The 23,709-nt window shown below is 47.1% G+C and overlaps 1 protein-coding gene across 3 annotated transcripts in view; it reads left to right on the top strand.

The window, feature by feature from the left end:
- ALPK2 (alpha kinase 2) overlaps window positions 1-23,709 on the top strand; it is a 96,995-nt gene that overhangs the window by 49,187 nt on the left and 24,099 nt on the right. For 2 of the 3 annotated variants that reach the window (XM_090037863.1, XM_090037862.1), the window contains 3 exons: window positions 3,323-6,263; window positions 20,358-20,635; window positions 20,732-20,820. In XM_090037863.1, coding sequence (XP_089893989.1) covers window positions 3,323-6,263; window positions 20,358-20,635; window positions 20,732-20,820 — 3,308 coding nt within the window. The remainder of the gene's footprint in view (window positions 1-3,322; window positions 6,264-20,357; window positions 20,636-20,731; window positions 20,821-23,709) is intronic. The other variant, XM_090037864.1, reaches the window with a different exon arrangement.

Genomic DNA, 23,709 nt, shown 5'->3' with positions numbered 1-23,709 from the left:
TGGGACTGCCATCACCCTGTTGCACCAGCCCCATTACCTCTGGACCCACTGTGCCAGCTAGCACTGGTGGTAGTGTATTGTGCTGCAGGATTGGGACAATGACCAGTGGGTTGACACATTCTGGATGACCCAGGCCACCTTTGAAGACCTGCTGTGCCAGCTTCCGTCCCACTTGGAGCACCAGGACACAGAGAAGCTCCCAGCTGTTCCTGCCAGCACCTGTCTACCCCACCACTTACACACCCCCTATCCCTGCCTGCCCTTCAGCACCATTTCAGAATACATACATGTTTGTAATGAAAACCTTTATTCCCCTCAGAAGCCCCACCTCCATCCCAAGAGACAGAAACCTTTTGTGTGAATTTGCAACATTGCAGAGAGACTATGCTCTGCACCAGGGGCCCTGCACTACCTGGCCTCAGATTGGAAGTGTCCAGGGACCATGATAAGCTGTCCATGAAGGGCTGGGCCCAGGTGATAGCTGGACAAGACCCCCCAGTCCTGCTTGTTCCCTTGCGATGAGCATGGTCTTACAGGCACAACCAGACAGACGTTTGATGTTGGTCACGACCACCCACTGTGCCTGCAAGACCTTGACCTTCATGGAGCACTTCTAGGCCATCTGGGAGTGGCCTTGCACATGTATCCCAGCTTAAATGGCCTCATAAATGCATGTATTCAAGTGCCCACCCTGAGCAAACTGCCTTTGGATGTCATCTGTGCCCCAAAGTGGCACAAGGTCATGTATCTCTTTCCAGGTCCAGTTTGGGGCCTGGGCACTCAGGATGAATATGAGCATGTGGGCAGAGCCAGGGATCAACAGGGATGATGTGCTGGACATGCTCCCCATGCCAGCTTTCTGACCCCCTGTACAGCTGTCCCTGCAATACCAGCTCTGGATGTCTGCCAGCAGCACCCTGGACAGGGTCATGGCCAGTATTGGGGAGCCACATGGCAGAGCTACTTCACCACAGTGCCTGCAAAGAGAAAGCTGGGGGGTGAGGGGCAGCAGGGAACAGGTGCCGGCTCTGCTGCCATAGAGAGCAGGGCCAACAGCCCTGGGGGAGGAATCTCAGGGCTGGGCAAGGCATGCAGCAGGCTGCAGCCCTTTGCAATATTCACCTGTGGGCAAGGAGCAGCTCCAGCTAGGAGATAGGATGGGCAGAGGCTGCCTGGGTCCTGTCCCGTGGTGTGCATAGGGCCTGGTGGGCTCCTGCAGACAGCACTGGCTCCTTCAGGTTCCCTGTGCTGTGTGCCCCAGGGCACAAAATGGCTGAAGGCTTTTATAGCCTGCAGCTAGGGGCTGCCAGACAGCAACTCAGTCCTGGAGGAGAAGAGGCAACCAGCCAGGAGACCCAGCACTGAATTCCCATTGTTAATGTGCATTAACGCATCAACATGTGTGTCAATGTGCTTTACTTAGTCACACTTAAATTTGATACTTGCTTTATACAGGTATCAAGTTTAGGCAGAAATAGCCCAAATTTACCATTTTTAAGGTGCATAAAGAGCACAGACATGTAGATGTGCACCCTTAATGTGACTTAAATAGGGGTAATGTGCATTAAATGCCCATGTGAAGCACACTGACAGCTACATGTAGGTCATGGGCAATGGGTTGATTCCTTCTGGTGTAGTTGCTAAAATAAAGTTGCTAAAATAATCCACTAGAAGAACATGATTAAATTCACTAACAGAGAAACACCATCCACCTTCATTAATACTGCAGCTATTTATTTGAAAGTAAATATTTTACATAAAGGATAATGTCTAAATTGCAAGAGGGAGCGGGGCTTTACAGTGTCACATATTAGAATATATGGTATTGGCCTGGCAAACCAACAGTAACTGAAAGCATGAAAGAAAATTCATTAAAAGAGAACAATCCATTTTCATCTGGGGAAAAACTAAATGTCTTCTCTTATGCTGTGGCTGAGATGTGCTCAGCCTCTATGGAATTGATTTAATGTTGAATAGGAGCAGAAAAATATGAAGAACAATAGCCTGGCAGGGATTCCTGAACAATGATTAGGAGTGAAAATCCAGCTCTGATGGGAATGGCTGATGAGTTTAACAAATTCTTTATTCGAGGCAGATGCCTACAATTTTTTTACATTTCATGTGGGCGAGAATGTCGACTGACTCCTTAATAATTCATGCCCCTACTACATGCAGTAAACTGAATTTAGTTGTTTAACACAGTGCCACATTTATTTTTAGGTATATTGAAAGTGACACACTGTGTTAACTTTGGTACAGATAGAAAAACAAAAATTTCATGGGGAATTGCTTGTTCCTTTTCTGCCCCAACTTTCTCCAGTAGTTTTCTTCTCAATGGAAAAGGGCTGGAAGTGCCCCAGTTGAGAGCCCCTCTAATGTGTGATATGTGGGCTTGGGTGCTATGTGAAGCTGCTCTAAGTTAGAACATGCTACTTCCACAGTGCTCCTTGCCTAGAGTACCAGGCCTACGAGCAGGCCCCGTTCTCCAGGTTCCAGGGTGGGTAAATGTTGGGCCAGAGATGTGTATTTACTGTTAATAAAGCTGTTCTAAATGCACTCAGCACTTGTGTGGCATGTTAGGTCTGCTTCTGAAGCTTTTCAGTATTGACAAATATATGAGGAAACACCCTATTATTATACATGAGAATAGGATACAGAACCCACAACATGAAGGAAAAAGATGTCAGACCTCAGAAAAACCAGCCTAGGTTGGCTCAGAGCCTAATGGTGGTTGAGACAATATAACATTTCCTAGTTTATTCGCTAAGCTGGTCTTGATCACTCTCACAAAGAAAAAACCTGTCTGCCTGATTTATACTGTTGCCCATCATTATAGTATGCAAATGCCTTAATAGAAAAATATATTGGAAACCACAATGTTCCTAATGGATTTCCTGGAGTATCTGGCACTTCTTCCTTTATGTAGTAGAAAAACTCAGCTTGGGATAAAATTGCAGTATAATTCATTTGTTAGGTCAATTTGTGTGTAAGAATCAGTGATAAGGTTAGGTTCAATTACTTGTTATTTATTTGTTATTAAACTGAACTACATCAAACAAAAGTTTCACTACCAGATTAGACTGATGTTTTACAAATTTTGGATCCAGATCTGAAATTTACTCAACTTCAAGACTGGTTAGGGCCAGGGTTTTGATTCAGCCAGTTAGAGAGATGTGTATTAGCCATGCAGTTCTGATGTTGACCAAAATTTCTTCAAGGTTGTTTGGATCCAAGGTTCTAGTTTAGACCCCTTGCAGGCATTATTCCATTTTTAAAATACTTAATACAATTATATCTCTTTCCCTTCCTTTCCTTGGTGCAGAAGCAAGAAACAAACCTCAAAAGCTTGACACAAGGATATAAGGAACAGTCTACAAAACCCAAAATAGACAAAAGATTCACTTTCATGACTTCTCCAGTAAGTGACAGTGTACCAGCCAGCCTTCCAGCTTTGGAAACAATTAGCAGTGAAAACGTATTACAAACAGAACGTACCACATTACAGATCTGCACTGATCTAAATGCTCCCCATGATATGGGGCACAGCAAACAGCAACTGCCATGCTGGGACCAAAGAATTAATATTACAAGTAACAATACTGCATCAAGCAGTGACATCTCACCCTGTTTTTTACAGGACACTGGCTCTGTTACGAATAAGCAAGCAAGTGCTTGTGCTGTCCTTGCTCCTACAGATATATGTGACGAGCAAAGGAACAGAAGGAAAACATCTACTGCTAATTTTCATGACAGCAGCAATGCAAATACCTTCTATGATGAACTGTGTGATCAATATGTGTTTGAAGCAGACTGCCAAGCCATCCTGGAATCTGTGAAACCTGAGTGTGGAGGCAGTGATTTATCTGCAGTACATGATGAGCTTCTGACACTTCTCTGTGAAGAAGATTCAGACTATCCCTTCCCATATGAAAACAAAGGGGTCACAAGCCTAGAAATTAGACCTGCAGTTGTTGAAGCCTCAGAATTACACTTTACAGAAGCAGCCTGTACTGAACATCTTGTGCTAGTAAATATGACAGAAGATCATGAACCTGTCATAGATCTGGGAAGTGAATTAGGAACAGAAAAGGAGGGCTGTAGTGATTCCAATGGCCTGCTAAAAACAGATGAAGCATGTAGCAGCACATCCATAGGAAAGATTTCTCTTTCACAAATTGTGGAAACAGATGGTATAGGTCTGTGTTCCAGCTTTGGAAATAAAACAGAAGCACCAGCCATTCATTCTGTAACAAATGATATCTTAAATGCAGAGGAGGGCTCAGAGCTGGAGGCAAACCAAACATTAACTAATGTTAATGGCTGCATTCAAATATCTGCTGCACAGAAAGGGAAGCCTGCTGATGATAATTCTTTCCAATCTTGTGATACAGAATCTCCTCAAAGATTAATGACTGCTCAGAGTCCTCACTTAGAGCGGGACCAAGAAAACCCAATGCATATAATGGATGATTCTGTCAGTCAATTACTTTGCATTGAACAGAACATACATTTCATAAATGATTCTATAACTAAGTGTAGAAATGAACTGTCCACTGAAGACGCTCGTGATACACGTTGTCACCCAGCAAGAAACGAGAACACTAATCTTGACTGCGAACAAAAAGACAAGTTTTTCAGAAATGCCTCCTGTGAAAATACCAGTCAATTTACACACGAAAAGCCCCTGTTAGTTACAGCAGTCAGTAAAAGTTGTGAAGAGAATTTTCGTGGGAAAGAAAATGAGTCAGACCTGAACACTGCAAGTGACAGTAACTCTGATCCTTCAAGAGATAGTGACAGGAAAGCTTTTCAAGCTGCGTCAGATGCACAGGACTGCAGTCACCTAATGCATCTGCATAGTTCAGTCATGAGTCCTGAATCTGCAACGTCTAGAGATGCACCAAAAAACATAGCTGAGGTCCACAAGACAGCAGAGATAAGTGTGGAAGAAAAGGCCTCAGCAGAGGATCAGTTTTTAAGTGAAATGTTCCTGGAAAAATCCAAAGATGAAGAAAATAAAATGGACAAAGGTAAGAGGGATCTTGGATTAGATAATAAGAAAAAGACTATGATTTTAGCTGTTCCTAGACTGAACCATATTTCAGAATGTCAGCCTTCAGAGTCTTATTGCAGTGCATCAGAAGGAAATGCCACCTCTTTTGGCCATGGTTTTGAGACTTGGGGAGAGTTAACAGTGGCTTCTCCAGTAAGTAACACTTGTAAATCTAGAAATGTAGCAATACTTAGTATCATTCAACCAGCTAATATAAGAAATGAATACAACAGTACAGCAATCCAAGATTGCAAAGATACCAGTGATATGGCAGATAGTTCCATCCCTGGTACCCAACAAGCAAATCTAAGAGAAACTTTAACTGTAAAACCCAGGAACCAAACTGAAGGGCCATCTGTCAACATATGGGCAATGGTATGCGCTAGTGTAGAAAATCTAGTGCAGCCAGAACCCACCCAAATGGAAATAAAGATTGAGGAAAATTTCAACAAGTTGGAAACCATGTCAGAGGCACTGCAGGACCAGTGCCATGAAAACAAGGATGAGGCAATTTTGTGTAAAAAGAAAACTGAACAAATCCAAAACGTCACTGACGATAGTTCAGATGAAGCTGAAGTGGAGCCTTATATGCGTGCTTTAATTAATGCAGATGAAGATGAGCATATTAGGAATTACAGCCCTGGACAGTCCCATTCAGACAGGACACCTTCCAGTCAGCAGTTTGGAGCATCCGTTAACATGACTGGGATTGAATATGCAATTGAGGCTACTAAGCATAATAAAACTGAGGAATTCACAGCTGGAGAGAGTCAAAACTTGATTCTATCAACATGCTTAACAGGGGGGTTTGTAAACCCCCCAACATGCGTCTCAGAGATCACCCATCATTTGCAGGAACAGCTACTCCAAAATGAAACTCAGCAGCTCGCATTACCAGTGACCACAGATGGTTCACTCACGTCCAGAGAAAAGAGGACAAAGACTCAAGAGAGATCAAAACCCTGCAAAGTATCACAAGCTCTTGCTGGGCCAGAGGATATGAAGAGTAAGCAAAAAGTAATATGTAATGGGCCACTAGCTGAGGGGGCTAAGAAGAAAATGCCATCAAAGAAACCCCGACAAGAAGAAAAAGAAAACATCAGTAAGAACTCCAGCTGCGTTAAAAGAGTCTTGAAAGCTGAAGCAGGTGCAGTTCATAGAGAAGACAGGATGGAGACAATAAAATTACCATCCAGAAAGGACAGTAAAGGTAGGAGGACACTTTCTCTCCATTTCACACTTATCTCAGAATATAGTATGAAATCCAGATAAATGCATCTGCTAAGTCTCCTTCAGCTAAATGTAGTCAGACAGAGTGCATTCATCTATGTGAATTTCCTTTTGCTGAGCTAGTAAGTACAGCTATTGTATACTGCAAATCCGATCAGGCCCCAGCTGGCTTCCCCTAGTTGGCAAATGCATTATGTTTTATGAATTTTTAATACAGTTTATAAAGTAGTTTCTGCTGCTGTTTTTTGCTACTGAAGTCAAACCTGGGAGATGGAATCTATGTTGCAATGATTTTGCCAGTAGAATTCATGCATTATAACCAGAGCAAACACAGTAATATCATGGCAAACTATACCTGCCTAGTGTTACTTTCACCGTTTTGTTACACCCTGCGTTTCCCTAAAGAAATTACATTCTGTTGGGTATACAATGTTTTTAATGCTGATAAACTGTTGTTGTTATTTAACTAGTAGCATTGATATGAACAGTGCTATACAGCAGTCGTCTCAAAACTTTTTTGATTGCGCACCCTTATCAGTAAAAAAATTTTGAGCATGCACCCCCAATATATGTATATTTATATAAATATAAATAAAAATAGAAGTTCTAATATTTTCTTTCCACGCCTCAATGGATCGTCTTGCGCACTCCCTGGGGTGTGTGCAGCCCACTTTGGAGACCACCGCTATACAGACACGAAACTATGAAAGACCTGGTTCTGTTCACCCTTTACCAGTATAAAACCTGCTCAACTCTTTGAAATCAATGGCCTGCAAATGGCATTAAAAACCACCTAATTTAAAGGTGAATCAGATCAATGGTCTGTATCCCAAGATGCTCAAATTTGCCTGCTAGAGATGACCATAAGAGGACATTAAGGGAGATGTGCTGCAGCAGGCAAGAAAAATGATTGGCACTGGTCGGGAATTTGCTGCCAAGAGGTCTGTTTTACAGCTGCTGTCATGACAATGTCTGGAATTGGCAATGTAGAACAAAACCAGAAATTACAAAAGGACATAACAGGCATGAGAAGAGGGAATACCAAACACATTCTTCCAAGGCAGCAGATCACGTAGTACACAAATACTTAGAAGCACCTGATCAGGGTTTGTGTACTTCAGTATAAGATTCAAGAGAAAGTTTTTTTCAAAATTGTTCTGGCAAAGTGCAGGCTTATTGTATGTGGCTCTTACATACCTGTTTCTCATCTGCTTTGAACATGAATGGATATTTCTAATTTGTGGTGGTTGTGCGAGCCTAACATCTCAGGCAACCTATAGACATGCAGCGAGGCTGCTCCGATCCACTGTAATTAATTGAGCTGCTGGAGCATGGTAATTACTTGTGTACTAGCATCTCCACACTGAAAAATGGTGGTGGGGAAGCTTTAACTAAAGTTTGTTCGACAAAATGCTCTGGAGCCACTCTAATTAAAGTGTCCCCCCTCCCCCATCCCAGAGCATGTGTATAAACACCCTCAATGTTTAGATCAGTGAGGTGGGGAATCAGTCCTATGGTATTAATCACAGTATTTTCAGTCTCTGACTTGATGGTTAAGGTTGGGTATAAGCAGGTCTTCATACTATTTCCAGCTCTAACACATACCTTTTGAATGATCTTAAGCAAGTCGTTTTTGGCCCTGATTCAGCAAGGTTCGTGTAGTTCCAATAAAGGAGTGAGGCCTGCCTCAAAATTAGATGCCGCAACACTTTCCCTTTAGACCTCTGGCCCCTTGAGTGGCGTCAGAATTCTTAGTGAGGCACCCAGGCTCCTCGTAGCACGCGGAGAGAGTTCGGTACCTCAGACAGGAATCCAAACCAGCTAGAAAATTGGGCAGGGGGCCATCTGGAGGTCAGCACACTCGGGACCACATTCCAGTCTATGGATTCTGTTTCAACTATTAGGTGTGTAAGTGGACTTAGGCATTTAAGTGCAAATCATTCCACTTTGCTCAGTCCCTGAGAAGCAGTTAATAAGGTATGTGGGTCCTCCTCGTCCTCACTACTACTTTTTTGTGACTCAGTCATAAAGATTAGGTGATGGTGTGTTACAAAAGTAGATTCACTAAGGGATTTTCAGAATTGAACAGGATGAAATAGAATTGCACTTATTATGGGCAGAGGGTGGATTAATGCATGGGCTCCTGCCAATCAGGGGTCCCCTGGGGCACCAGGGGCAGCATGGGTCAGGTGGGCATCCTTGCCACTGGCTTCCGGGGTGGGCAGCAGGTGCCTCCTCCCCTCCAGCCAGACCAGGGCCCGGGCCCAGCAATACAGGAGATCACAGGGCTCCCTGTGGGCAGCAGCAACTTCCTGGGCCAGTCTGCTGCCAGGAGACCCCCATGGGTGGTCCCGCTTCTGCACCCAACCATCTGCAGACAGCCTCTGGCACCAGCACCACTGGGACAGGACAGGACGGCTCTATCCCCCCCACCCGGGCCAGCAGAGAGGGTAGGCTGATCTCATAGCCCCCACAAACCAGCCCCAATCCTGGCCCCAGCCCATCCCACAGACCTAGAGGATCACAGCCCCAGCTGAATGACACCTGCCAGGTGGAGGGCCTGGGCTGGGGCTGCCTTAATCTCAGTGTTGCTTGCACCCCTGGCTCACTCCAGACGTGCTAAGGAGGCCAGGTGGGCCCAGCTGCAGCCCCCTGGCAGGTGCAGAGGGAACCTGCCCTCACCTGGTGCAGGGGAGGGGGCTCCAATTTTCTGGGGCCTAGGGCCCCAGTAAATGTTAATTTGCCACTGCTTAGGGGCCTGTGTTCACCTACAGGGCAAATAGAATCTGGCTCTTGGTATATATCAGCTTGGTGCTTGCCAAAAGAAGTTAGGGATAGGAGGTATGTCTTTAATCCCAGGTCCCACTTTGGGCTGTAAGGAGGTGTCCTGTCCATTTGGAATCTGTAGAGTTGAAGCCTTTCCTGGAAGTAGTTGACTGGCACAAAATAAGCAGAGCTCAATGTTTTAAAGAACTGGTGCTGGTGTTCCCTATTATATAATAGCATAGGCTGATTGCAGACATTAAAAAAAATCCCCCAAACCATGATTTACTAGAAGCAGGTGCTTCTTGGCACTTTTAGCTAATATCTGATTCAATCAGCTATTAGATAAAAGTGTCAAAAATCCCCACTAAAGCACCCAATCTATACAGATGTTGGGCAAGCCAGGTCCAACTGAGGCACTGTCTTTTTTGGGCATGTGTGGGGCTCAGTGCAGGAATGTGCTGAGTTAAAACAAAGCACCATTTTGTTTGTTTTTTTAGTATTTGCAAGCAGCCTTACAGTGCTCACCCAGAAAAGAGGAGTCATGAGCTCAAGTCCCTCTTTTGCCTTCATGACTCATCGCCCTGAAGAATGTCCTATCAACAAACTATGGCTAGGTACAGACATTCAAAAAGCTGGAGGCAGAATAGATCCAAGTTACGCAGCTTTTTGTAAGCGGCATAGACTAGATCAGCAGTGAACAGAATGCACGTTCACCCTTTGGTGATGGGAGCACTCAAGCTGCCTGCACAGGATGAGGCCAGCAGTTTGGGGGTGGTCCAGCTGCCTCATGGGATCCCTAGGCTGCCAAAGGCTGCCGAGTGCAGGCGAGTGCCCGGGCCACCCTGACTGGATGCTGGGCATAGATGAGCATACCTCCAACCCCCTGCTGCATCATCTGTCAGCCACAGGAATCTGTCAGCTACAAGCCTGCAGAAGGAGGAGGTAAGGATGCCATCTTTTTTCCTGTGCATGTGCTGGACACCTGTGTCCTTAGTCTGTGCCCCACACCCTGTCATGAAGTACCCCACCACACCCTGTCATGAAGTACCCCACAATGTGTACACAGCCCTGATACAGAGCCTAGGAGAATCCCTGTGCTCAGGTGCAGCCCCACAGAGCCCAACTGGGCTACCAGAAACAGGTGAGCATGCCTCCTCCCACCACCTGCCTGTGGCTGACAAATTCCTATAGTTGAAAGATGACATAGCAGGGGTTGGGGGCATTCTCATCCATGCCCAACAGCCTGGATGGGCTCCATGGGGCTGTGCCTAAGCACAAGGGTTCTCTTGGGCTCTGTGTGTGCATCATGGGGTGCTTCATGACGGGGTGTGGGGGCCTGTAACAGGGGGCTTCCTCAGGCCGATTTAACCATGGCCTGCCCACCTGTTTCTGGGCTAACCACCTGCATTCTCGCCCACCACTCCAAGTGGGAATTAATTAGTTAATGATGTAATTAAGCAGGAGGTTGCCCATTTCCTGCCCTGATGCCAGGGGGCACTATCTTAATGTCATAGTTTCATAGTTTCTAGGGTCAGAAGGTGTTCATCTAACCTCCTCTTAAACACCCCCAGGGTAGGAGTCTGCACCACCTCTCTTGGAAGTTGGTTCCAGATCCTAGCCGCCCTGACTGTGAAGTAGCGCCTCCTGATTTCTAACCTAAACCTACCCTCTGCCAGCTTGTGACCGTTATTCCTGGTCACTCCTGGCGGTGCTCGGGGGAACAGGGACTCCCCGATGGCTGCTGATCCCCCCTGACTAGTTTATAACAGGCCACAAGATCCCCCCTCAGCCTTCTCTTTTGGAGGCTGAACAGGTTCAGGTCCCGCAGCCTGTATTCATAGGGCCTTCCCTGCTGCCCCCTGATCATGCGAGTGGCCCTTCTCTGGACCCTCTCCATGCAGTCGACATCCCTCTTGAAGTGCGGCACCCAGAACTGGACGCAATACTCCAGCTGTGGCCTGACCAGTGCCGCATAGAGGGGGAGGATCACCTCTTTGGACCTGCTCGAGATGCATCTGTGGATGCATGACAAGGTGCGGTTGGCCTTCCTGACTGCCTCCCCACACTGCCGGCCCATGTTCATCTTGGAGTCAATGATGACCCCCAGATCCTTTTCCGCCTCCGTGCTGACAAGAGGGGAGTTCCCTAATCTGTAGGTATGGTGCCGGTTGTTCCTCCCGAAGTGCATCACCTTGCATTTGTCTGTGTTGAAACCCATCCTGTTCTCGTCCAGCCACCCTTGTAACCTGTCTAGGTCTGATTGTAGCCTGTTGCATCCTTCCAGTGTGCCCATGTCCCCCCACAGCTTAGTGTCATCAGCAAATTTGAATAGGGTGCTTTTTAGCCCCTCGTCCAAATCACTGATGAAGATGTTGAACAGTGCGGGCCCGAGGACCAAGCCCTGAGGAACCCCACTGCCCACGTCCTTCCAGGTTGAGAAGGACCCATCCACTACCACCCTCTGGGCGCGGCCCTCCAGCCAGTTGGTGACCCATTTGACTGTGTGGGTGTCTACACCACAACCCCCAGTTTCTTAATGAGAACGGGGTCAGAGACAGTGTGAAAAGCCTTCCGGAAGTCCAGGAAGACTATATCCACTGCTACCCCTGCATCTAATGATCTGGTGAGCTGATCGTAGAAGGCCACCAGGTTGGTCTGACAGGACCTGCCACTGATGAACCCATGTTGGTTGCCCCTAAGCATGCAGTCCCCTGCTGGCCCCTCCTGGATGTGTGCTAGCATAATTTTCTCAAACAGCTTGCCTAGGATCGAGGTAAGACTAACCGGCCTATAGTTTCCCGGGTCCTCCTTCCTGCCTTTTTTGAAGATGGGGACCACGTTGGCCCTCTTCCAGTCCTCCGGTACCTCACCAGAGCACCACGAGTGCTCGTAAAGCTGTGCCAGGGGACTTGCAATGACCTCGGCCAGTTCCTTTAGAACTCTAGGGTGGAGATCATCCGGACCGGCTGACTTGAATACGTCCAACCCCTCCAGAAGCTCCCTAACTAAATCCTCGCTAACCCGTGGCCCAGGTGTGCCTCCCCCGGGGCCCGAGGGGGGCCCAGCAGGGAGGTGGCTGTTCTGGTCCCTACTTAGGAAGACAGAGGCAAAGAAATCGTTAAACATGTTAGCTTTGCCGTCTGGTGTGACGACCAAGTTTCCCAACACGTCCTGCAAGGGCCCCACATTACCCGGGACCTTCTTTTTACCCCCTATGTATTTAAAAAAGGACTTCTTATTGTCCTTAATCTGGGAAGCTAGTCCCAGTTCCATCTCTGCCTTGGCCTTCCTAACTACCCCCCTACATCCCCGAGCAACTACAGAATAGTCCTCCCTGGTGATGACCCCTTCTTTCCATTGGGTGTAAGCCTCCTTTTTAGCAAGGAGACATTCCCGGATGCTTTTGGTGAGCCACGGAGGCTTGTGTGCTCTCCTGCTCCCTTTGATCCTCGTTGGGATTACCTTCCTTTGGGCTTGGAGGATCGTCTCCTTAAGGAGCGACCACTCTCCTTGGACACCTGGCTCCCCTCCCCTCCGGGACCTCAGCGCTTCTCCAACTATCCTCCTTAGCTTGTTGAAGTTTGCCCTCCTAAAATCTAGGGCCGCTGCCTTACTGCATGCCTTTGCCACCTTGCGCTGGATGGTGAATTCCAGCAGGCGATGATCGCTGTCGCCCAGGTGGTCGAGCACCCGCAGCCCCCTCACCAGGTCATCACCCGTGGCCAGCACTAGGTCCAACAAGGCATCTCCCCTGGTGGGGCTGTGCACCTCCTGGGTTAGATGGAGGTCCTGCACTCTGGCCAAGAACCTACGTGAGCATTCAGACCTGGCTGACTGTTCTTCCCAGCAGATGTCTGGGAAGTTCAGGTCCCCCATGACTACCACATCCTTAGCCTTCACTACCTCTGTGAGCTGACCCAAGAATTCCTGGTCAAGCTCTTCTCCCTGGTTGGGAGGTCTGTAGTAGACTCCCACCATTAAGTCTCTTTCCCCTCGACTGCCTTGTACTCTAACCCAAAGCACTTCAGAGTGCCCCTCCCCTGACTCCTTGCTAATTGACAAGGATGTGTATTCCTCCTTAATATAGAGTGCCACGCCCCCACCTCTCTTTCCTATCCTGTCCCTCCTGTACAGCCTATAGCCCTTGACATTCACCGCCCAATCATGCGTTGCGTCCCACCATGTTTCCGTAATCCCCACTATGTCCGGGCTGGTGTCAGCCAGCAGGAGGGTGAGTTCCTCCTGCTTGTTACCCATACTACGAGCATTTGTGTAGAGGCATTTGAGGCCTCCTGTGGATGTGTGTACTGACCCCCTAGTCCCAGCGTTACCCTGGCCCCTATCTCTTACCTGTTTATTCGCTTCGCTCATTGGTCTGGGCTGGGCTGTAGTTGTGGGTGCTGTTTGGTCTGGCAGTCTGATGTTTCCTCCGCCCTCATCTTCCCCTTCCCCCGACGAGCCTAGTTTAAAGCCCACTGGAGGAGGTCTGCCAACCTAGAAGAGAACACACGCTTACCTTTAGGGGAAAGGTGGAGCCCGTCCCATCCCAGCATGTCTCTCATCGTGATGTGCCGGTCATGGCTGAGGAAGCCAAAGCCCTCCTTGAAGCACCATTCCTGCAGCCGCCAGTTGGTCTCGCGATGCACATTTCATGCCGTCTGCCTCGTCCACTCACTGGCAGGATAGAAGAGAAAACCACCTGTGCGCCCATCTCCTTCAGCACGCACCCCAGAGCGTGGTAGTCCTCCATCAGGCGATCAGGGCTCCTCCTGGCCGCATCGTTAGTGCCCACATGGACTAGGACCATGGGGTAATAATCGGTGGGCTGGATTACGGTTTGGAGCATCCCTTTCACGTCCTGAATCCTCGCTCCAGGTAGGCAGTATACCTCGCATGCCGAGGGGTCCCGGCGACAGATGGGGCCCTCCGTACCTCTCAGGATGGAGTCACCAATGACGATCACGTGACACTTCTTCCTCCTGGCCTTCTTGCCTCCTTCAGCTTGCACGGGACGTGGTGAGCGTGGAGTTGCCTCCTCCCCGGTTTCGTCCTCTCCTTCCTCCTCCTCCAGGGCTGCCAGGGCTTCGTACCTGTTCTCCAGCCGGACTGGAGGAACTGGTGCTGCTGTGTCTCGAGCAGCCCTGGCATGGGAGGTGACCGTCTGCCACTTAGCAGTGGAGGGCTCATCTTGAGGTGCATCCTCCTTGGTCGTACAACCCTGCAGGGAAAGAAAATATCTGTCAATTTCCTCCTCTGCCTCCCTGATTCCCCTCAGCCTGCTAACCTCCTCCTGGAGCTCCCTCACCTGCGCCTCCAGGGCCCTAAGGCGGGCGCCTGCAGGACAGGTGTGGGGGTCTCCAGTCCCTGCCCCCCCAGGCCTTGCTGGGCAGCTCCCGCAGGCCAGGGGGTTGGGGGACGCCAGCCCCCCCGCGGGCTCCGTCTGGGTGGAGGCCTCAGACAAGCCCCGGGAAGGCCGCGCCCCCCGGGCAGGGGCCCTGGCAGCACTCCATGTCGACACCATTGTAGGAGTCGCTGAGTTTCTAGCTGAGTTCGGGTCCTCTGCCCCACGCTAACATGAGTCAGCCTCTGGGCCCCTCCTGCTCCCCCTCCGGCATGAACGCTGGCACAAACGCCGGCGCGCTCTTACAGACCGCGCCTGTTTGCGTGCTCTGTTCGCGTGGCTCGGGAGCGCGGCTCCCTACCGGCTCAGCTAAGAGGGATCCGGGGGGCTTCCCCTCCAGATCTGGCTCAGCTGCGTCGGTCCCTCTGCCCCACTTACCTTAGAGGGATCAGCTGCTGCTGCCCCCGCTGCTGCTCCGTTGCTTCTGCTGCTCTCGCCTCCGCTCCAGGTCAGGTAAGGGGGCACACGTGTGTGTAAGACACATGTGTGCCTGTGTCCTTCCTCTCCCCGCTGCTCCTAGCTCCCGAGTGCCGGAAGCTACGTCAAACCGCGGCTTTTAAAGGCTGTGGTTTGAATTTCCCGCCGCCGCTCTATCCGCCAATCAGGCGCTTCGGACTTACCAGAAGTGCCTGCTGGCGATCCCACCCCTCTGCACTCCCCCGCTGGGGAGACCCGGCACCTCCGGAGCCCGCTCCCTGAAGGATAACCCCAGGGGTGCTCCATTCTGCGGCTCCATTCCTCCCCTACACCGCAGCCCAAGCCTTGCAGATGGCATCTAGATGGTAGCATAATCACCGCCCCCCTTCGGCCCAGAATCCTTCTTATTGAGCATGGACCAGTCAGGGGAAGTCCGGACAGGTGCAAGTCTATGGCCTTTTTGCTCTCTCCGGGGTCCACCCTCTAGATCCTACAAGCAAGGGGTAACGCACCCCATTGTGGGAGCTAGAGGTTAAGGCACCCTGACCTCTGAACTTTCACTGGGGTGGTAACTCACCTGGCATTTCCTGGGGGTTCCTATGCCACTGGGAGCCCCACCAGGCTACCCACTCCCGGCAGGGTGCAGTTTCAGGTCATGCCCAGGAGAGGAGCCTCCTTATCCTCCCCTACAGCTCCTCCCTTACCTCCAGATGATACCAGCAGCCCTCCAGCCAGGCAATGTTGTTGCCTGGCCTCCAGCAACAGAACTTCCCTGTTTATATGGGCAGCCCCAGGTTCAAAATGGCTGCCCTCAGGCACCTGGTAGCTGCCATCTCCAGGACCTTAAAGTGGCAGGCACACACAGTGCCCTGCCACAGGGCCCATCCCAGGGACATGGGTACCCAGGTGCCAGGACTTGTACACAGGAAAACAGATGCCTCCCTTCGCTCACCCACCTTGCTGCCTGCCTGCTGCTGACAGCTGGGCAGAGGCAGGAGATGAGGGAGCAGAAAGGATCTGGGCTGACATGGCTGTGGGCAAGCTCGGGAGCGGGGCTCACTGGATGTTCAGCCAGAGCAGTCCGCGCATATGCCGAGTGTTAACATACCTCCCTGTGGGGGGGCAGGAGGGGTTTGCAGGGGGCTGCAAAGGAGGCTGGGAAGCCGGACGACAGCGACCTAACTTGGATTGATAGGGAAACTGTCACTGAAGTTTGATGCACTGGTCTAATCTAAATCAATTATATTTGAGAGCACATTGATGCAGGCCTTAGACCAGGTTCTGCCATTTTTAAATGTGCATTGAAATTCTGTTCTCTTATGGGTTTAGACCAGTTTTCAGTCACTTAGACTGGTAAAAGTGGAATGTCTGTACCTGGTCTATAAGCTAGTTTGACAGGGTGGGTACTCTACCTTTCCTATTGAAACTGCACCACCATGTAGAAAAGAGGTCAAGGACTAGAGAGAGCACACAAGCACAGGCATGACTTTGTAGCCTAGTGCTTAGGGCACAGGGAGTCCTTGAGTGTTGTCCTACTTTCAGGACTACTTCTGTATTTTATATTAAGCAGTCATTGGATAGAATACAGAAACCACTGTTGGTAACTCCTCTCCCAGGTGAAGACCCCAACACTAAGCTAGAGAGTCTTACTCTCTTTCTGACCCATTGAATTTGGAATTCTCTTCTGTACAGGGGCACAACTTTAACAGGCAAAAATGTTCCACTAGGAATAACCTGTAACCTGGATATATAAACACCCCAAAGGCCTGGAATGTCTTGGATCCAAGATTCAGCCTATTTGGCTTACTTTAAAGCTAGGGCTAGTTACAAAATTTGGATCTGGGGTTGAATTTTGAACTTCACATTTTAGACACGTTGGGCATTTATACACATACTTTTCTGTCTAAAGAATCAAGAGTCATGATGTGCCAGAGATCGCCGCTTAATTGAGTCTGCTCCGCATGCGAGCTGAGGCAAACTGCGCTGCACCATGTGCAGCTGTATAAGCAGTGAAATGCACATCAGCACGCAGAAAATGGTGGCAGTGTGCTTTTGAACTAAAGCACATCCAATGTGTTTTAGTTCAAAAGCATGCTGCTGCCATTTTCTCAGCCTTGATGTGCATTTTGCTGCTTATACAACTGCGTGAGTCGCAGGACTGGGCGCCTTCCATGAGTAAAAATGCCCATTCTGCTCTGAGGTTGCAGCATGGGTTCTAGAAATGGTGCTTCCATAGTTCTTAAGATATATTTGGTAACATAACTAAGGGTGGGCAAGCAGGGCACCGGCCCCAAGCATCAACTTACATGAGGTATAAAATGGGTGGCTGTCACTGGTAGCCACTCCATCTGCCACTGCCATCAAGGGGGCAAAAACTGCTTGTTAATGCTTATGACTGTGTGTTACTGTCCAGCTGGTACCCGGATTACAGGTAACCTAGTAGACAGGCTACTACTAAAAGAGGCAACCTTTTATTTGCTTGCACCTTAAAATATGAAAACAAACATTTATCTTAACCCATGACAGCACAGCATAGATTCTTACCTATACCAGCTTGGGAGACTCAGGAAGTGGGAGGAGGGTGGAACAGAGATTGGCAGCAGGTCTTCTTGATTTTGGTGAGTTCTCCAAATTTCCCTCCAGCCTATGCCCAATATTTATAGATGGCTGGTTCTGATATTCTAATAAATGATCTCGGATTGATTTTATTTAAATTTCTTTGTTACACTGAAACTTTTGGAACTGGACTGAACCAGATCTCTTATGAACTTGGAAGGTGTCAATTATTTGGGATTTATAGCCTTGGTAAACAGGGAGGGTTTCTTATCTCCTTTCCTTCCCCATTGTGGAATGTTGTTCCTGTTTCTTTTTTACCTTATTTTATAGTCTGCTCTGACAAGGCCGTTTTTGCTTTTACAAATGTTTGGAACTGAGCATTTTAACAAAAATATATCTACTCTAGTAAAATAGCATCTAATACATTTGGTTACATCAATCACTACTACTGTTTTAAAGATAAACCTAAGATACCGTTTATATGGATTATTTAATGTGTGGTCCACCCGTATCTCTTTCAGGCCTTGTGCTTTCTTTAATTGAGTTTGATGGTTTCCTTTACTCGCTGACCAAATTAGTTGTCACTTGTGCAAAGGGTCACACTATGGTCACTCAGAAACAGGCTTTGGGCCTCCTGTTTAGCAACACTTCTGCACCTTAACCTGGGCCCCTTGAAAATGGCCAAGGCTGGCAACACAGCCCAATATGCAAGTCAGCTGAGGTTAGAGTGACCTAGAGTGGCCTTAGTTCTGATATGATTAATGCTCCAAAAACCATCTTTTGCTCTTGGACAAGGAATTTATTCTACCCTTATAGCTCAATCATCAGTGTAATATTCCTTACCAGATGTCTTTTCATTCCTCCTTCAAACCTTGTTATCCCATTAAAAGCAGGAAGCCCCTAAGATAGTTTTGCTGAGAAATGACTGCAGAATGCAGGCTTTTATGGGCTTCCTGCAATATAGAACTGTGCCGGTTAATGGGCAGAAAACACTCTGTGAGGGACTATTGATTTGAACTTTGCATGCTGTGCAACTTGCCACTCACTTGGCGTACTGTCCCTCCATGCATGGCAAGCAGCAAAATAACATTATGTCATGTCACAGTAACAAAAAAGGAGCATGAAGCTATTTTGGCAGAAAAGCTTCCAGTGGTGTTTGAACACGTGGTCTTTGCAAGTTGTCTGATGTGTAACTTTACCTCAGGAGAAAGGCAAGCACCAAGATCTGGTATACATTCCCCATGTGTTATCTTGTCTTTAATCACAGCCAGCATACGTCTTGCTGTGCTGGTACTAAAGATAGACAACATGTTGCAAATTAGTTTATCGTTTCTGAACATACTGTACTAGTCAACTGCTTCATTCAGCTGGTTGGTAGTTCATTTTTTCCTTTCTCTTTGAGGAACAGAATTAAACATTTGGTTCCACTTTAAAACAAACACAGGGCTTTTCATCTACCAATGCTGGGTGACTTCTTATAAACAAAGGACTGTGTGTCGAGATAAGGAGTCCTCTAATTATAGCATTGTATGTACACATCCATAGGTCACTTTGTGCTTCAAAGAGAGTCAAAGGTTTACATAGTCTGAATCAGAAATAACCACACATTGGAAATGATAGGCTTTGTATTGCAGTGCTTAGGATTTTGCAATATCTTTTTTCCCTTTTCATTTCCACAGAAATTATATGCCCAGAGAGTCTAGAGTAGCTCTTATTCCATAACTGTGCACATATGAATTTTTTAGGTTTTTTTTCTTTCCACATTTGCCTTTTTCCCTACTCAATTTCCCCTTTTATTGTATTTTTTTGAATTTCTGTCTGGATTTTCATGGTAACATTATTCTAGGTATTCAGACACTGGTCAGCAGTTTTAACAAACATAAGCAGATCCTTGTCTTTTCAGTGCTCTGTCTAAAGTCCACAAGTGAGTGAACAGATGAATGTCTAGGTCTCCAATCCTGATCACATGACTATGACACAAATATTTAAATATTTATCATAACCTCCATAATACCAAATATCAACTTTACCCCTAGGGTAATACCCCATAGATCGAGTACAGTATTGTATGGCAAACCCACATCTACATAAAATCACACATGTAATAAAAAACTTCCTATGACTTTCCCAAATTTCTTATCTGTCAAGTTTAACTTGGCGCTTACCAGCTCTAAGCACACATCTATCAGAGAAATTATTTAGCACAGAAGTTTGTAGCTCTGGGACTGATCTGAAAAATATTACAGCAACTATTTAAAGGTTGTATTAGATCAGTACTTGATCAAGATTGGGACCTATCACTGAATGAAGTGCTATACAAGCAAAGAGGTAGACAAGGCCTTCCTCCCAAACAGCTTAGAAACTGAAACCTTAAATATTAAAACAAGCAAAAGCTGGAACAATAACATCCTGATTTCTCCGGGTCTTTCTAAAAAGCATGGGCCAGTTGAAGAGACAGTTTAGGTACATACCTGCACCTGGAAATCAAGCGCACAGTTGTGTTTTGCATAATTAACTGCCTACCCATTATGCTCCCAGCTGTCTCACAAGCACAGGAGCATGGAAGGACATCACCCACCTACTCCCAAACAGCTTCCCTGGCTTTATGTACAAGTAAGAATCCACTTCAAAGTTGCCCTGCTAGTTTTTAAATCGTTACATAGTTTTGCTCTAGCATACCCCATGGACATGGTACCTACTTTTCTTCTTGACCGTACACAAGACTAATGCCAGTCTCTGTCCTTTCAGTCTTAGCACTGTTGATGCAGGAGATTTCTCCTACCCCAGGTCCTACCTCATCAGAAAAGCTTTGTTTCTACCTCATTCAGTCATTCCTTTTCTCTAATCTGTCCTCAAGTTGTGTGTTTGCTCTTCTTTTGTATATGTATGTGCATCAGACGATGTTGCGCAGAACAATGTTTCATTGTGTTTTAGGTTCGGAAGAGATCGAATTTGTACAGCTCATGTTCAAAGACAACTTAATCAATGATGGCTATCTGGGTGGCAACTTGCATGGGAAAATGGCAACAGAAGAGTTACACTTTGGTGAAGGCATGCACCGGAAAGCATTTCGAAGTAAAGTAATGCAAGGCCTAGTGCCTGTATTCAGCCCAGGTCATCCCTGTGTTCTTAAAGTGCACAATACTGTTATAGCATATGGGGCCAAAAGCAAGGATGAAATTGTTCAAAGGAACTACAAGCTAGCCATGCAGGTAAACTCTTTTTCTTCTGTAAACGAAGTGTGGGAGGAGATGACGTGGGTAACTATTTTCAGTAATACTCCATTGGCATATCTGTTTGTAATATAGGAATGTGATGTTCAAAACACTGCGAGAGAGTATGCCAAGATATATGCAGCAGAAGCAGAACCTTTAGAAGGCTTTGGAGAAGTGCCTGAGTAAGTGTGTATACATATATAATTATTAATATAACATGCTACACAGGATATGTAATTCCTGGGAGATACTGCTGGGGAAATAGCAAACAGGGCCTTGAGAACATTAGAGGTATGTCTATGTCTCCTCCTATGCAAGCCTCAGTGGCCTTCCTAGTTTAGACAAACCCTAAAGTCATCTTAGGTGGACACTGATGTGTCAAAGGCACTCAAGCCAGGGAGTTCAGCTCTGGCTCTAGATCCTTCCTAGGTTTAGCTGTTTAGACTGTGGTTGGTCCCTCTTTACAGATAAGGTCAGCGTGTGGAGCTCAGACTAGCAGCTGTAGCCTGGTTTCATCTCTGCCCTTGAGGCTGGAAAGTGACACCTAGTTCACTGACAGATGTGAGGCTTCCTGCTGTAAATTATGGTGCTTCACAGGAAGTGCCATAAGTTACAGTGACCCTGCAACCGAAAAGATGCTTTCTGTTGGGTGGGGAGGGGGCAGGTGGGTGGTAATCAGACTCCACTTTGAAGCTCTCTGTATGCCTGCAGCCCCTCTCCCCTAGCCCACTCCCCACCAGCTCCAGTGCTATCTTCAGGATAGGAGAAGGGAAAAAAGAGGGGAGGGAGTTCAGTCTGGGGTTTTCCCAGCCTGTGCTGGGGGAGAGTGGACTGGAGCCCCCACCCCTGGAGGGGGGGGAATCCAATCCAACCCCCCCCCCAAACTCTGGCACAGGCTGGGCAAACCCCAAGCCGAGTTCCCTCCCCTCCCGTCCTAAAGACAGCACCGGGGATGAGGTTGTGCTGTTTCAGCCCAACCCTGCTGCTAGCACACACAACAGAAGTTAATGAAGGTTGGAGTACAATCATCTGAATCCTCATGTAATAGGGTTTCATTTGTCATGTGATCGAGTACTTTTTGAAGAGGTTTCCAGCCCTGCACTTGTCAGGGCACTGGTGTAAAGCACTTTCAGGTGGCTGATCACATGACAAAATGTCACTTCTCTCAGCATCCCTAGATGATTTTGTACTAGGTAACTCATGTTTTCCACAGGATTTGCTGTTCCAGTACAGGGTGACCATATATAGCCATGTGTTCAAAGGATAGCTGAAATTCGACTTGCCTGTGACTTGTCTCAAGGATAATCTCTGCATGCTTGTGAGCAAACTAAATCTCCATCCCCTTCTACATGGCATAAGATACCTACTTCAGCAGCATCTGAGTCACTGGCAAAGATCCTATTGGATGAGTTATCTGTTTTCTCAGCAGCCTCCATATAAAGTGCAAGATGATTCCAGTTGGGTCCCCATTCACAAACTGTTAAATAAAGCATATCTATGCACTGCGCTCAACTGAGCTGAATGTTAAGTCCCAGCTTTATCCCATATGGCAGGTGGTTTTGGTATACACCCCACGTCTTACCATCTTTACTAATTAGGATAATTTATATACATGCTATTCACAGTGGCAGCCATTTCATGTAGCACCAGAAGGAAAGAGGAAAGCTGGACGGGATCCATTTGGTTACTTTGTGTGCAATGTGCATGCTCAGCATGTCTTTATTTTCTTTGTAGCTTTGAGATAGAACAGGCAGCTTTGCAACACTGGGTCAAATAGAGAGAAAAGTGCACAGCAAAGAAAGGAGTTCTCACACAGAGAATATAAAGGTGCCTATGTGCTTGGAACTGCCTTTAACAGGATTTTTCAGTGGGACTTTTTGAACTGTATAGCAAAGAAAGGGTATAAGTCTCTTGGCTTTTACTGCACTCTGCTTTTATGTTCGTTCCTACAAAGGTTTTAATTCCAAATAAGCTCTTCCAGTGCCTCATACTGAAATTTCTGAAACGGTTTCCAGTAGCAAACCTGCTCAGAACCAAACCTGGTTAGGAGAATTTGTGTTGGAATTCCTTTTTTTCCCTTTTAAATAGAAATTTGTTGAAACTCAAAAGTCTTTGGCTTTAACAAAGTTCTCGTTGGAAGTGTGTGTCAGGTCAAGATGAACTCGCAGAAGATAACAAGAAAAGGGTAAAGAATAATGTATTTGGGACACTCACTTGAGATGTAGAAGATGCGGGTTAATTCAGGGTTCTTGCCTCTTTGTCGTTGGGTGCATTTCTTTCTCACTCTCTTTTTTTTTTACTGTGAATTCCAAAACTTCACTTTTTTTTTCAATGTAGAGTTCTTGTTTTCTCACTGAACCTAATCAGACCCAAACGCTTTCCTTCAAAGGGGAGCCCTTTTCTGGTATCATCTTTTGAAAGGAGAATAGAGGATTTACTGAGCTAGTAAAAGACATGCCTGCTTCTCTAACAGTTTGCAGCATTAAAAGCGCAACCTTAGGGTGTGAGACTGGAGGAAGGAGAGAGAGATGGCTGGCACCTTGCTAGAACAGGCAGCGTGGCCTGGCGATTGAAGTACTCACATGGGATCTAAGAGAAAGGACCTAACGAGGTTGCCAGGAACCCCATGAAATACAATTGTATTTCTGCACTGGATTTCTACTGACGTTGAAAATACCCGAAGAGCCCATGTCTTTTCCTGCCAATCTTAGGCCTTGCAGAGCTAGGTAAAGCTTTATCTATAAATAAATGCAACTTTCATGAATGGCTTTAAAATACAAGCACAGTAGAAAGTGACATAAACCCTCTACTGTGTAGTGAGTTGTAGAAGTAAAAAAGGGCCTCCTCTGAGAGAGCTTATTCCTGCATGGGAACGTGATTAACTATTACTGCATCCACACTAGGGTTTTTTTACCGATGTAGCCGTAGTGTTAAAGAACAAAAGTCACACAACAGTTTTACTCGTAAAACTGAGTGTATACCTGGCATAAGAATTCAGTACATCAAATATTTGGTTATGTACCATCTCTAAAACATTCCTTGCCTATTTAGCCAATCTGTTACATGGGGAT

Source organism: Crocodylus siamensis, chromosome 3, assembly GCF_052110815.1.
Source record: "Crocodylus siamensis isolate JL-2025a chromosome 3, ASM5211081v1, whole genome shotgun sequence".
Lineage (NCBI taxonomy): Eukaryota > Metazoa > Chordata > Crocodylia > Crocodylidae > Crocodylus > Crocodylus siamensis.
The sequence above is the reverse complement of the archived record's forward strand: the minus strand, read 5'-3'. Positions and strand labels throughout refer to the sequence as shown.